This window comes from Miscanthus floridulus, chromosome 14 (assembly GCF_019320115.1).
Source record: "Miscanthus floridulus cultivar M001 chromosome 14, ASM1932011v1, whole genome shotgun sequence".
Classification (NCBI taxonomy): Eukaryota; Viridiplantae; Streptophyta; class Magnoliopsida; order Poales; family Poaceae; genus Miscanthus; species Miscanthus floridulus.
The window spans coordinates 3833566-3845317 of NC_089593.1; the positions used below are offsets into that span (position 1 = coordinate 3833566).

The window sequence follows — 11752 nt, forward strand, 5'->3', positions numbered from 1 at the left end:
GGTGGCGGCGGGTCGTCCGGGGCGCGACGTGCCACCGGGTCATCGCTCGTGGGATCCTGCGGTGCCCTGCCGCAACCGGAGCCGGCCCCTCTCTCCCCTGATGCCGCCCCCTTCTTCCCCTCCGCCGGTAGGTCCAAATCCATGCGATGGGATGAGATCTCCCTAATTGACGACGAAGACGAGTGCTCCCCCTCCCCCTACCTCGAGGCTGCTCGCTGGGCGTTGGCGCAGCCTGCCTTGGCCGGAGCACCTCCCACAGTCGACGCCGCCTCCCTGCATGCGGCGCGGACTGGCGAGATCCAAGCCAGCCCTGGCGGCGCGGACCGACGAGCAGGGGTGAGTGCGGACCGGACAGCAGGGGCAACCTCCACCGACGGTGCGGACGCAACCTCCCCCACGCGGAGCTTCCAGGTGCAGGCGCGCCTCGCCGTCGTCGTTCGCTCCACCCCGACGCCTACAGTGTTTTGCGTTGTGGAGAGGGACGACGCTTTTTTTTTTTGCCTTCCCAGTTGTGGAGAGGGACGCCGTGGTTAGGTTTTTTATAATTTCCCACTGCTTTCTTTTCACGCCAAAAAGATATGGACAACTGGTGTGAAGGAAGAATCAAAACAGTAAATTGTTTGCTTCAATCCAATTAATAAAAGTGAAAACACATTTTTACAGCCAGTAAATGATACATTTCAGCTCCCACATAGGCCGTGGGCGGCAGTCCATGTCAACATTTCTCAAAAAAGAAAGAAAGAAATGCAGAAATCAAGCTCTCTCTTTTGAATCCCGGAGCAAGGCCGTGGTCGACGAGCCTGAAGAAACCTTCGAGTCGCCGGTGGTTGTCGTCGTCGTTGTCGTAGAGGAGTCACCACCGCTGTAGCTTTCAACGGACAAAGCGACGTAGGCACGTCCAGTGACGGCGAGGTCCGACGCCGTCTTGTACATCTGCGGCGGGAGCGCCGGAAGCCTGGCGTCCTCCGACTGCAGGACGTGCATGGCCTGCGCGATGGACGGCCGCTCGCTCTGGTCAGGGTGCGCGCACCACAGCCCGACGACGAGCACCCTCTCCATGAACTCGTCGTGGAGCTCGTCGCCGGACCTCAGCCGCTCGTCCACCGCGTCAAGGATCGCGTTCCGGCCATACAGACCCCACACCCACTTCAGCAGAACGAAGGGCGGCTCGCCTTGCCGCAAGACCACCGGAGACCGCCCGGAGACGACCTCGAGGAGGACGATGCCGAAGCTGTAGACGTCAGCGTGGGTGCTCGGGTGGCGCGTGTTGACGAACTCCGGGTCGATGTACCCCGCGGTGCCCATCACGGCCTTGGTGGTCTGCCACCGCCCGCCGTGGTCACCAAGCCGGGCGAGGCCGAAGTCGCCGAGCTTGGCGCCGAGCGAGTCGTCCAGCATGATGTTGCTGGGCTTGATGTCGCCGTGCACGACTTGCTGCTCCCACTCCTGGTGGAGGTACCGCAGCGCGGATCCCAGGCCGACGATGATCTGGTACCTCACCGGCCATGTCAAGAAGTTCTCGCCGTCGCTGCTGTGGAGATGCCTGTCGAGGCTGCCTTGGGCCACCAGCTCGTAGACGAGCAGGAGGCCATGGCGGCTGTCGCACCAACCCAGCAGCTGCACGAGGTTGCGATGCTTGAGCCGGCTGATGATCCGCACCTCCGCCTCGAACTCTTTCCTCCCCTGCGCCGACGAGTCCGACGACAACATCTTGATGGCCACTGGGCGCTCTTCGCCGGCGACAGTGAGGGTACCCCTGTAGACGCTCCCGAAGCCACCGCGACCGAGCTTGCCGTCCTCGGCGAAATTGTTGGTGGCGGCGGCCAGGTCACGGTACGCGTACCGCCGGGGGCCGCCGGCAGCCACCCCTCTCTCGAGCTCCACCCTGCTGTTGTCTTGTTCTTGGTAATCGTTGTCGTCGTCGTCGCTGGTTCCAATTCCTCCAGACGACCTTCTTCTTCTCCTGCGTTTCTGCCATACTAGCGCGGCGGCTGCCGCACACGCCAAGAGAAACAGCAGAGGCACTAGCACGGCGATTATCAGTGTTCCTTCTGATCTCTTCTTGGGTTGCTGGATGCTGCTGCCAGGTGTCAGAGCAGGCGGCGGTGCCGGTGCCGGTGCTGGTGCTTCCTGCAGAGTGGATGTAAATGTCCATGACAGCACCTGGTGCTGCTCACCGCCGGCGCCGGTGGCCGCGGAGAAGCCAACGGCGACACGCTCCGGCAGGTACCTCTTGAGATCGACAGTCGTGTTGACGTAGTACGACATGTCGTTGATCGTGAGCTGGACGGCCAGCAACCTGGTGACATTCTCGTACTTCACCGTCGCCACCATCTCGTAACCGGACGTGAGGTTCCTGGTCCGCGAGGTGGTGTCGGTGGACGCCGTGGAGTTGAGGGAGTTGACGTCGATGCCCACATGGCTGCTGCTGATGTCGTCGTTCGCCAGGTTCCGAAAGGTGTCGAACTCGACGGCGACGATGGTGCCGTCACCGGTGCCGTTGGTGTAGGCCGGGAGGAGTCCTAGCATGCCGCCGGAGCTGTTGGTAGGGACACTTGACCCGAAACCGAAATGGGCGAGGAAGAAGGCCATCCCATCGCCGGCAAATGTGCTCGGGTCCAGACTGATGCGGAAGGAGAAGGTGGTTACGAAGCTTGCCGTCTCGCCGGTTGCTGCGTCCCAGAGCGGCACTGGCTGCGTGTACGTCGCCCGGCCGACGCTGTATGTGCTGTTTTGGTCACGCTGGTTCCGCGTCAGCTCGAGGGTGTTTGGAGTGAGGTATGCGTCGCCGGTGCAGTTTATCAGCTGGGAGAGGTCTGGGCTCTGGGGCATGGAGAAGGTGAGGTTGAAGGACACCGAGCCAGCGCGAGGGACATGGATGGTAAGCGTCCAAAGACAATAGAGGCTGCACAGGACGGCGAGGTTGGAGGGACCGCAGCTCGCTCTCGCTGCGGCTGCCATTGTTGCTAGCTAGCAGCATTTGGTTTGTGGGTTGGAGGAGGAAGGACATAAAAATCTTTGAAGTAGAACACCAATCGTACTTATTCAAAAAAAAATGAAGAACACCAGCAAATTAAAAAAAAAAGATTATTAATATGACGAGTGGTCGATCATCCAACCAAACAACCTATATCTATGCTAAAGGCACCCTAAGTCAATGGGTTCCGGCTCTATCGATCAATTTTAGAATTTAAAGGCCGGCAACTATAACCCATAGGCCTTGTATTTTTAGGTCGGGTCAAAGGTCGACCCGACCCATTCCCATCCATTACGAATAGGGTCCCATCCACTACGAATAGGGTCTATGATATGAGATGTAGTACCAAACGACAAATAATAAAGCCAAATCGTTTTGGATGTTCTTCCATTCAGTCACATGCTTAAAGCTAGACAAGCTCGCTCTATTCGTTTGATCACATGTGTTATGTTTATCGGAAAAAGTCTACATCACCCCCCACCTTTCATACTTAGTCTAATTCACCCCCCCAATTATGAAACCGTCTGTTTTACCCCCTCAACTTTCCAAAACCGTCTATTTCACCCCCTGGGCGGTTTTCAGCGGCGGGTTTGCTACAGTAACAGCGGTTTGCTACAGTAACAGCGGGTTTGCTACAGTGTCGGCAGTTTGAATTTCCTTTCCTTTTTATTTATTTTCGGTGAATTTTTGAAAAATCATAGTAAATCATAGAAAAATCATAAAATGAAAAATCTAATTTTATTGGACTCCACATGAGTAGATCTACACAATGAATATATAATACAGTATGCTTTAGTACAATTTTTTTTTTAGCTTTAGATTAATTGAAAAATCCAATTTTGTCTGTAATTAATTAGAATAATTCATAGCTGCAGCTTCTATGGTCCAATTGTGGTGAAATTTTTATGGTACGCTAATTATTGTATGCTTGAACTATAGTAAAAATTTCGTATTCATTGGACTATGTATAACTTAGTTATAGATAAATTCTAATTAATTACAGACAAAATTGGATTTTCCAATTAATCTAAGGCTACAGTAAAAAATTTGTACTAAAGTATACCGTATTATATATTCACTATGTAGATCTACTCATGTGGAGTCCAATAAAATTAGATTTTTCATTTTATGATTTTTCTATGATTTACTATGATTTTTCAAAAATTCACCGAAAATAAAAAGGAAATTCAAAACCACGGGAACTGTAGCAAACCCGCCGTCACTGTAGCAAACCCGCTGTTACTGTAGCAAAACCGCCGCTGAAAACCGCCCCAGGGGGTAAATCAGACGGTTTTAGATAGTTCAGGGGGTAAAACAGACGGTTTTAGATAGTTGAGGGGGTAAAACAGACGGTTTCATAGTTGAGGGGGTGAAGTAGACCAAGTATGATAGTTGAGGGGGTCAGGTAGACTTTTTCCTATGTTTATCAGTTATAATATAATATAGTATTTTTTTCATAACAAACAGCATTATAGTCGATTTATAAGTAAAAAAAACGATCGAGCCTACGTGTGGCTGCTATTCCAACCACCGGACGCTAGGCTGGCGTGTGTGACTGTGACAACGATTGATCTAGCCAGCGTGGACTTGGTCGTCGTGCCGTCGTCAGGGTGGCTGCTATTCCAACTACCAGACGCTAGGCAAGCGAACAGGGTGGCTGCTATTCCAACCACCGCACGCTAGGCTGGCGTGTGTGACTGCGACAACGATTGATCTAGCCCTAGTTTAGTTTGCCAAATTTTTAGCGAAATAGTAATGTAGCACTTTCGTTGTTATTTAACAATTAATGTTTCATCATAATCTAATTAGACTTAAAAGATTCGTCTCGTGAATTTCGTCTAAACTGTGTAATTAGTTTTATTTTTTATTTATATTTAATACTTTATGCATACGTTCAAAGATTCAATGTGACATAAAATCTTGAAAAATTTTGCAAAATAAAGTACAACTAAACAGGCACCTAGCCAGCGTGGACTTGGTCGTCGTGCCGTCGTCAAGTCGTCCCGCGTGATCCAAATATGCCTTTTCTGTCTACAGCCTGCTGCCCACTACAACGTTTAGTTGGAGAAATTTTTTTAGGAAAGGACACTATAGCATTTTCGTTATTATCTAGTAATTAGTGTTCAATCATAGTCTAATTAGTCTTAAAAGATTCGTCTCGTGAATTTCGTCTAAACTGTGTAATTAGTTTTATTTTTTATTTATATTTAATGCTTCATGTATACGTCAAAGATTCGATGTGACGGGAAATCTCGAAAAATTTTACAAAATTTTAGGAACTAAACAGGCACCCAGTGGAAATATACAGTACTCCTATACTCAATTTGGTTACAGGTAATTCAATATAACAGAGGTACAGTGAAAGGTCCGGAGCACGTGACTCTGTGTTTTGCCTGTTGTCTGAATTCATTTTGAGCTTTTGGTTAGTGCGCCGAGCAAGGTATGTTTTGTAGAGCCTAGTTCCAGCTAAAATAGTTCTAACTATGTCTTTTTGATGAAATAGTTTTTCTGGCTCTAGCTTCACTGCTTAGAGAAAAGTTAGGTAAAATCGCTTCTTCGGGTTATTGAAAAGAGTGATGAAACGTCCATAATATCTTTATGCTTTCTGAAAGTGCATTTGCCCCTATGTGAGTTTTGGTGTATTGATGGCATCTAAATTAGAGACTATTGCTGATGATGCGTGCAGCATGACCCCTTCAGCTCTGGGCTACTTTGGGATTAGTCGGTTGATTCCGTTCGATGGCCCTACTCCTACCATCCGGGAACCGCAACACACTCCCAATCCAGCTAGAGGTTACACACCCCACCTGATAGTTGATTATCGTCGCCATGTGGCTGAGATTCATCGTCGGTGTGCCCAACCTCTCAATGATGAGCCCAAGGATTTGCGGATTGAGTACAGGTTCTGGGAACCGTTCCACTTTGACTTCTATCATCATTTGGTCTATCTCCGCTACATCAACAAGAGAGAGGCCCTAGTGATTCAGATGAAGGCCATTGACACTTTTGAGCTTAGCAAGCTGTCTGGCTTGGACATGACACAGCTGCTCCGTGAATTGAGGAGGATGGGGTTGCAGCCACTGATGGAGTTCCGTAAGCCGTGGCTAGTGAGGATGTGGTAAAGCACTACCCCTATGCTCCATTCATCATGCATATTGTAACACCTCGGTGTTAAGCGTGCATTACCATTTCATCCCATGAGCATAATCATCATCACCTCATGCATAAGCATCATTCATGCATTTCATTTCGAAAGAAATGAAGTACCATTTCATGTGATGCTTAAGTGATTGAAATTCATTTATGGTTCAAACAATGTGAAATGCCATGCTCATGCTTGGATGCCCTGATTCTTGTTTTAATCACTAAGATAGCTTAAAAATATTTAGGATACAATTTGGAGCAAAGTTCATATTTAAATTTTTACCAAATTTTGCCTTTAAAAATAATTCTCCAAAATTAGGGTTTTGAGTTAATATTGATTTTATTTTGTAATTCAAAATCTATTTGGAATTGGACTTTGGTCATAAAAGCAAAGTTGTAGATCTTGGAAAATGGAACAACTTTCATTTTTACACCAACTTTTGAAACTGCTTTGAAATAGTTCAAAATTTTATTTGAATGAAAAAGGATTTGAAATGAATTTGAAAAAGAACATTTTTCAGTAAACGGGCCGCGCGCCTCGCCTTCGGCCCAGCTGCGCAAGCCGGCCCGGCCTGCTCCGCGCCACACTCCTGCTCCCGCGCGCCGCGCCCGTCGCCGCGCACTCACCCGGCCGCGACAGAGCGCGCACGCCGCGTGGTCGCCATGCGCCGGCGAGCACGCCGCGCGGCAGCCCTGGCCTGCCCCGCGCCCTCCTGTCGCGCCTTCATCTGCCCGACCGCGCTGCGCTCCTCCTCACTCCTCCACTTCGCTCTCTCGCCTCGCCAGCGCCAGCAGCAGCCGCAGCACTCGCCTCCACCATGCGCCATCGCCGGAGTTGGCCGTTCCGGCCGCTCTAGTGCGCCGGAGCCATCTCCATCTCGCCAGCAGCATCGCCTCCACCTTTCGCAACCGGTGCTCGAGTCTGTTCGCCGTGGTAAGTCTTCTCCGGTCGGTAATTCCTCGCCGGAGTAAGCTCTTCCTCGCCGGAGCTTGGCTCCACGCGGACAGCCCCTCTCCGCTCCACCTCTCTCCTTCCTTTCGGGCGCATGAGCACCACCTTGCCGTCGCGAAACTCTTGCGCGCCTCCCCGCGCCCTGCCGTGACCGGAGTCGGCGTACCGCCGATGAGCCACGCCTCCACTTCGCCATGCACGCCGCCGAGCTCCATTCCGAGCTCCTCCCATGCCTTCTCTTGGTGCACCGCGTCCGCCTCGTCGTGGGTGAGATGCTGGTGGTGACCGCGCCACCGGCTAGCTCACCGTTGGCGAGAGCTGGCCGGTCAGCTCCGCCCCTGTCTCGGTCTGACCGACAGGTGGGGGCCGTTGACCGTGGGGGCCCACTCGTCAGCGCCCTGACTCGGGTCTGGGTGCACAGCACCGGGTGCACCCAGCATTTTCATCGGCTGATTTTTTTAAAGTATTTAAGAAATAATTTTCAGATTTCTATTTAAATGCTTTGGGAATTTATAACTTGCTCAAAATGGCTCCAAATTTGTTGAAACAAATTTTGTTGTGTTCCTTGTCACCAGATCTACATGATAAAAATATTGCACGTCATTTTTGAGATACTTTAATGTAGAGCTTTATTTAATTCTTGATATTGCTGATATCTTGTAAAATGTTTAGTAAATCCTATATGTATCAGAAAAATATGACTCCAAGTTTGTTACTCTTCTTGTGTAATGTACTTTCTAGGAAAAATATATGCCATGCATGTCCTGTAGAAAAATTATGAGATGTAGTTCAAGTGCCTTTAATGGCTGATTTTTGTTATTTTTGCTAGAGAGCAAAATTTGTATAAAACATGCATGTGATAATTTTTGTGCAATGATTATTTACTGTATAGAACATAGGAAAAATATTACATCTGTTGTTTGACACTTTTCGTAATACAAAGTATTTTCATGTTCATAATTATGCCATAGCTTGTCATTTTTGTGTAGGCTACTCCACTTATTCAAATGTCATAAAAATTTAATGGTAGACTACTTAGGGTAGTACTGTGCTATGGTAATTTTCTAAGATTTTTCTAAGCTATAAAAATAGATGTTGCTATTCAAACCTATCATTAATTAGGGTTTAATCAAATGTTGCTTTGTGTATGATTAAGAAATTAGTGAAGCTTTGGTGTATCTTTGAAGCATTTAATGAGATGTGTTGACTTAGCATATTAGTAGTAGAAGAGAATGCAGTAGATGACATGTGCTTGTAGTACATGTTCTTGGATGATGTTGACTACCTTGCATTCAAGCATATTCATTGTGTTCATTTCATCCGATGCACCTTTTGCATAAGCACTTACGCACCTACATCATACATAATCATAAACCGAGAGCCCAGTCGTCATACCCGAGGAGCCTGAGGAGCAGCTCGAGGTGCAGCCGCAGGAAGTGACCGAAGCAGACGAGGAGGACGTTGAGGAACTTCCGGAGTGCCCCGATCACCGCCCGAGCTCCTTCAAGAGAGGCAAGCCCCGGAGCATTTTTCTCCCCGGTTTGCGATTATTAATTAATGCTTTATTTTAATTGATGCATTACGTTCAGGAGTTGTTTGCAACCGTTGCTGCATTATACCTTGTCTACCTTTGTTATACTATATCCTTGTTACCCTGGTATCCACAGTCGTGTTAATGCTTAGCTGGCTTAGACCGGTAGAAGTCGGGTGATTTCCGGTCACCTGTGAGCTATAGGTGGTTACCTGGATCTGCTTGGATAAGTATGTAGTCATGGTATAACTAAGTGTTAATTGAAGTTGAGACCGGACGGAGACTTACAGAGTTTTGGACTGTAGTGCTTTCCGTCTGTGTTGATTAAGGACCGACCGTTGTTGGGCCTCGAGTCATGTTGAACGCATGCCTTACATTTAGCTGGCCGAATAAAGTACCTTTCGACCGCGAAGCTGGGAGATTATTCAGGCCGAGTAGATTGCCCGCAGCGCACTATACTGGAGCAGGTGTGGTAGGACACAGGGGCGCGATGATAAGACCGAAAGGCAGTCGGTCGGCCCCCGGGTACATGTGGTTCCTGGCAAACTCGAGATTTTTCCTGGACAGTTGACTCGATGACCGATACCTCACTTTAGCGGGTGAGTGAGGTTTGTGTAAGGAATAAATCACCAGCTGGTTAGGAATTGATTCGAATCGCCATTGCTCCTGGATAGTGAGCACTTGACTTGAGTGACTTCATCGTAGTAATGTTGATGGAACATTTGGACAGTTATAATGAATATGACATTATGGAAGTTGTTAATGATCATTGGTTATCATTATTTGCTTACTCACATGCTTGCTCTAGTATATGTGCAAATATAGTCGACAGGCTAATAATAATTAACTTGACAATAATGCTTTTGGAAAGGTTCTTGAAATACTAAAAATGTCTCTTTTTGCAAATGAGTCAGCTACCCTACTATAAAGCCCTTCATAATCCTTGGTGTCACTTTATTTTCGGTTATGTCGGGTAAGTCTAGCTGAGTACCTTCTCGTACTCAGGGTTTTATTCCCACTTGTTGCAGATGGGCAAATGTATTACGGCTACTGTATCAACTGCCTTTATCCTGCGATGGGCGATACTTAGGACCATGGGCATGGTCATTCCTTACGTCTCGTCTGATGCTTTTGTTGGAGATGATCATTAGCTGGCACTGTATTTGAACTCCGTGTGAGTGTGTGTGATTTTGAACAAATGGCTTCTGCTACTTCTATTTGAACTCGTTTTGTAATAACTATGTTTAAACTCTGATGTACCTGTGATGCGAACTTTTATGTAATATGTGATGGTGACCGCTAAACTTATTACGATCTTGGCTGGTATGTGAGTTGGTTTGAAATCCTTCGTGATTTCACGGACTACCAGGTTATACGGGCTTAAGTTGGCTAAATCGTCTGCTCTGGCAGGTGATTTTCTTACTTAATTTCGTATAATTGGTCGATTCTGTTACAGCTGGTATCAGAGCCAGGTTTAGCATGTTACTGTTCACAAGTGTATTTAAAACAAAAAGGCGTTTGAAAAACGTGATTTCCAAACTAAAAAGTGTGCCAGTGGTCATATCCTTTATGCCTAGTTAAGGACTCTAGGTGGCTTAATTAAGTACTGACTTGGGGTTCTTGCATCATATTTCTCTTTTGTTGCTCATACGGCGTGCTATTATATGAGTACCACTTGTTTGAGTGGTAGTGTATGGATCATTTGCCTCTACGCCTCGGTAAGTGTAAGTTGTGAGAGCATGATCGGATACACCGCCGATCTAGGATGAATGCTTATATGATGCTGGAGTAATTACATGTTCTACGCATGTTTTACAAAGGTATCTCATGTGTGGGTATTCTGTCCGTTGAGGCGATGTCATCAATAGGACGATGGTTCAGGTAGTTACTACTGTTGTACACGTATCTGGGGATTCATGTAGAGCGTGTAGATAAAATTTACTGCTTTTATGTATTCATTGGGAATTGGGCTGAAATGAATCTTCTGCAGGTACATAACAACGTTATCATGTAGAATGTATTAGATACGTATTTGAGAGATCGTTTGTATGCCACCGAATTCGTCACTAGAAATTATTTATTTCATAGGTTTGTGAGAACGTACAACACGTACATACATCATATTACTTGTGCATTTCATTCATGTCATGCATTCCTCTCCTTATAAATTGATTATCTCATTTTGATAAAAGTTGTATCACCTAAAATATGTTCCCACGGGGTAATAAAAGAAATTTTGCTACAGATGGCCCGCACAAAGTAGACCGCCCGTAAGTCCACCGGAGGAAGAGCACCTCGACGTCAGTTGGCCCTGAGGGAGCACCGCACCACGGACACCTTCTTGAGCGAGTTTAGCATGCCGACCTTGCTTTGGAGAGTGCTCCATGATGTGGGGTACCCAGAGGGTCAAGAGCCGGTGTACTCTTGGAATGAGAGCCAGTTAGCAGAGGATGGACTTGCAGTGGTGGAGATCACAATTCCTGCTCTTGGTAATGCTCCAGAGTGGGATGGTTGGCACTTGGAATTTGAGGGTCGCACTCCTGTTGAGGGTGCAGAGGGAGCAGCTTTCCATGTCATCAGGGACATCATGAGCAGATTTCCCAGTGAGCTTGCAGCAGCTCTAGCTGGCACCTTTCCTAGGGATGATCCTCGTGATGCTATTTGGGTTCAGCCTCAGGGAAGTGCTTTGGTTAGAGGTCCAGTTGAGGGACAGGCTAGCGACAACCATGCTATGAGTGCTATGTTTGCCGCTATCAGAGCGTATCAGGGTCTTGAGTGTACCTACTAGACTTTGACTGGCTTACGTGGTCATGATAAGCTTAAGGTAAGAAAGCAGAAGAAGAAGCAGGCACGTGCTATAGCTAGTTTACAGGAGCAGTTGGCTGATATGAGCTTACAGCGGGACCAGGCTGTAGAGCAAGGTGATAGAGCTATGCAGCGGGTGCATACGTTGACTTAGGCCAACAACAATGCAGACCGCATGATTGGACAGTTAGTTCAGGAAAGGAATGAAGCCTAGAACGAGAGGGACCTTCTGCTGCAGAGGGTCGATGAGCTAGAGGAGTACAACGTCAACCTGCACGAGGAGTTTCACGCGCTCTACAATGGGGTTGGCCCATATGCTCCTCCAGATGCCGCTAGCATGGAC

The 11752-nt window shown here is 47.9% G+C and overlaps 1 protein-coding gene across 1 annotated transcript; it reads right to left on the minus strand.

The window, feature by feature from the left end:
* Positions 1-629: 629 nt before the first annotated feature.
* LOC136505040 (L-type lectin-domain containing receptor kinase IX.1-like) lies at positions 630-3115 on the minus strand. Its single transcript, XM_066500113.1, has one exon. It carries the CDS (start codon positions 2959-2961, stop codon positions 754-756), a length of 2208 nt encoding a protein of 735 aa, XP_066356210.1. The 5' UTR covers positions 2962-3115; the 3' UTR covers positions 630-753.
* Between the last annotated feature and the right edge of the window lie 8637 nt (positions 3116-11752).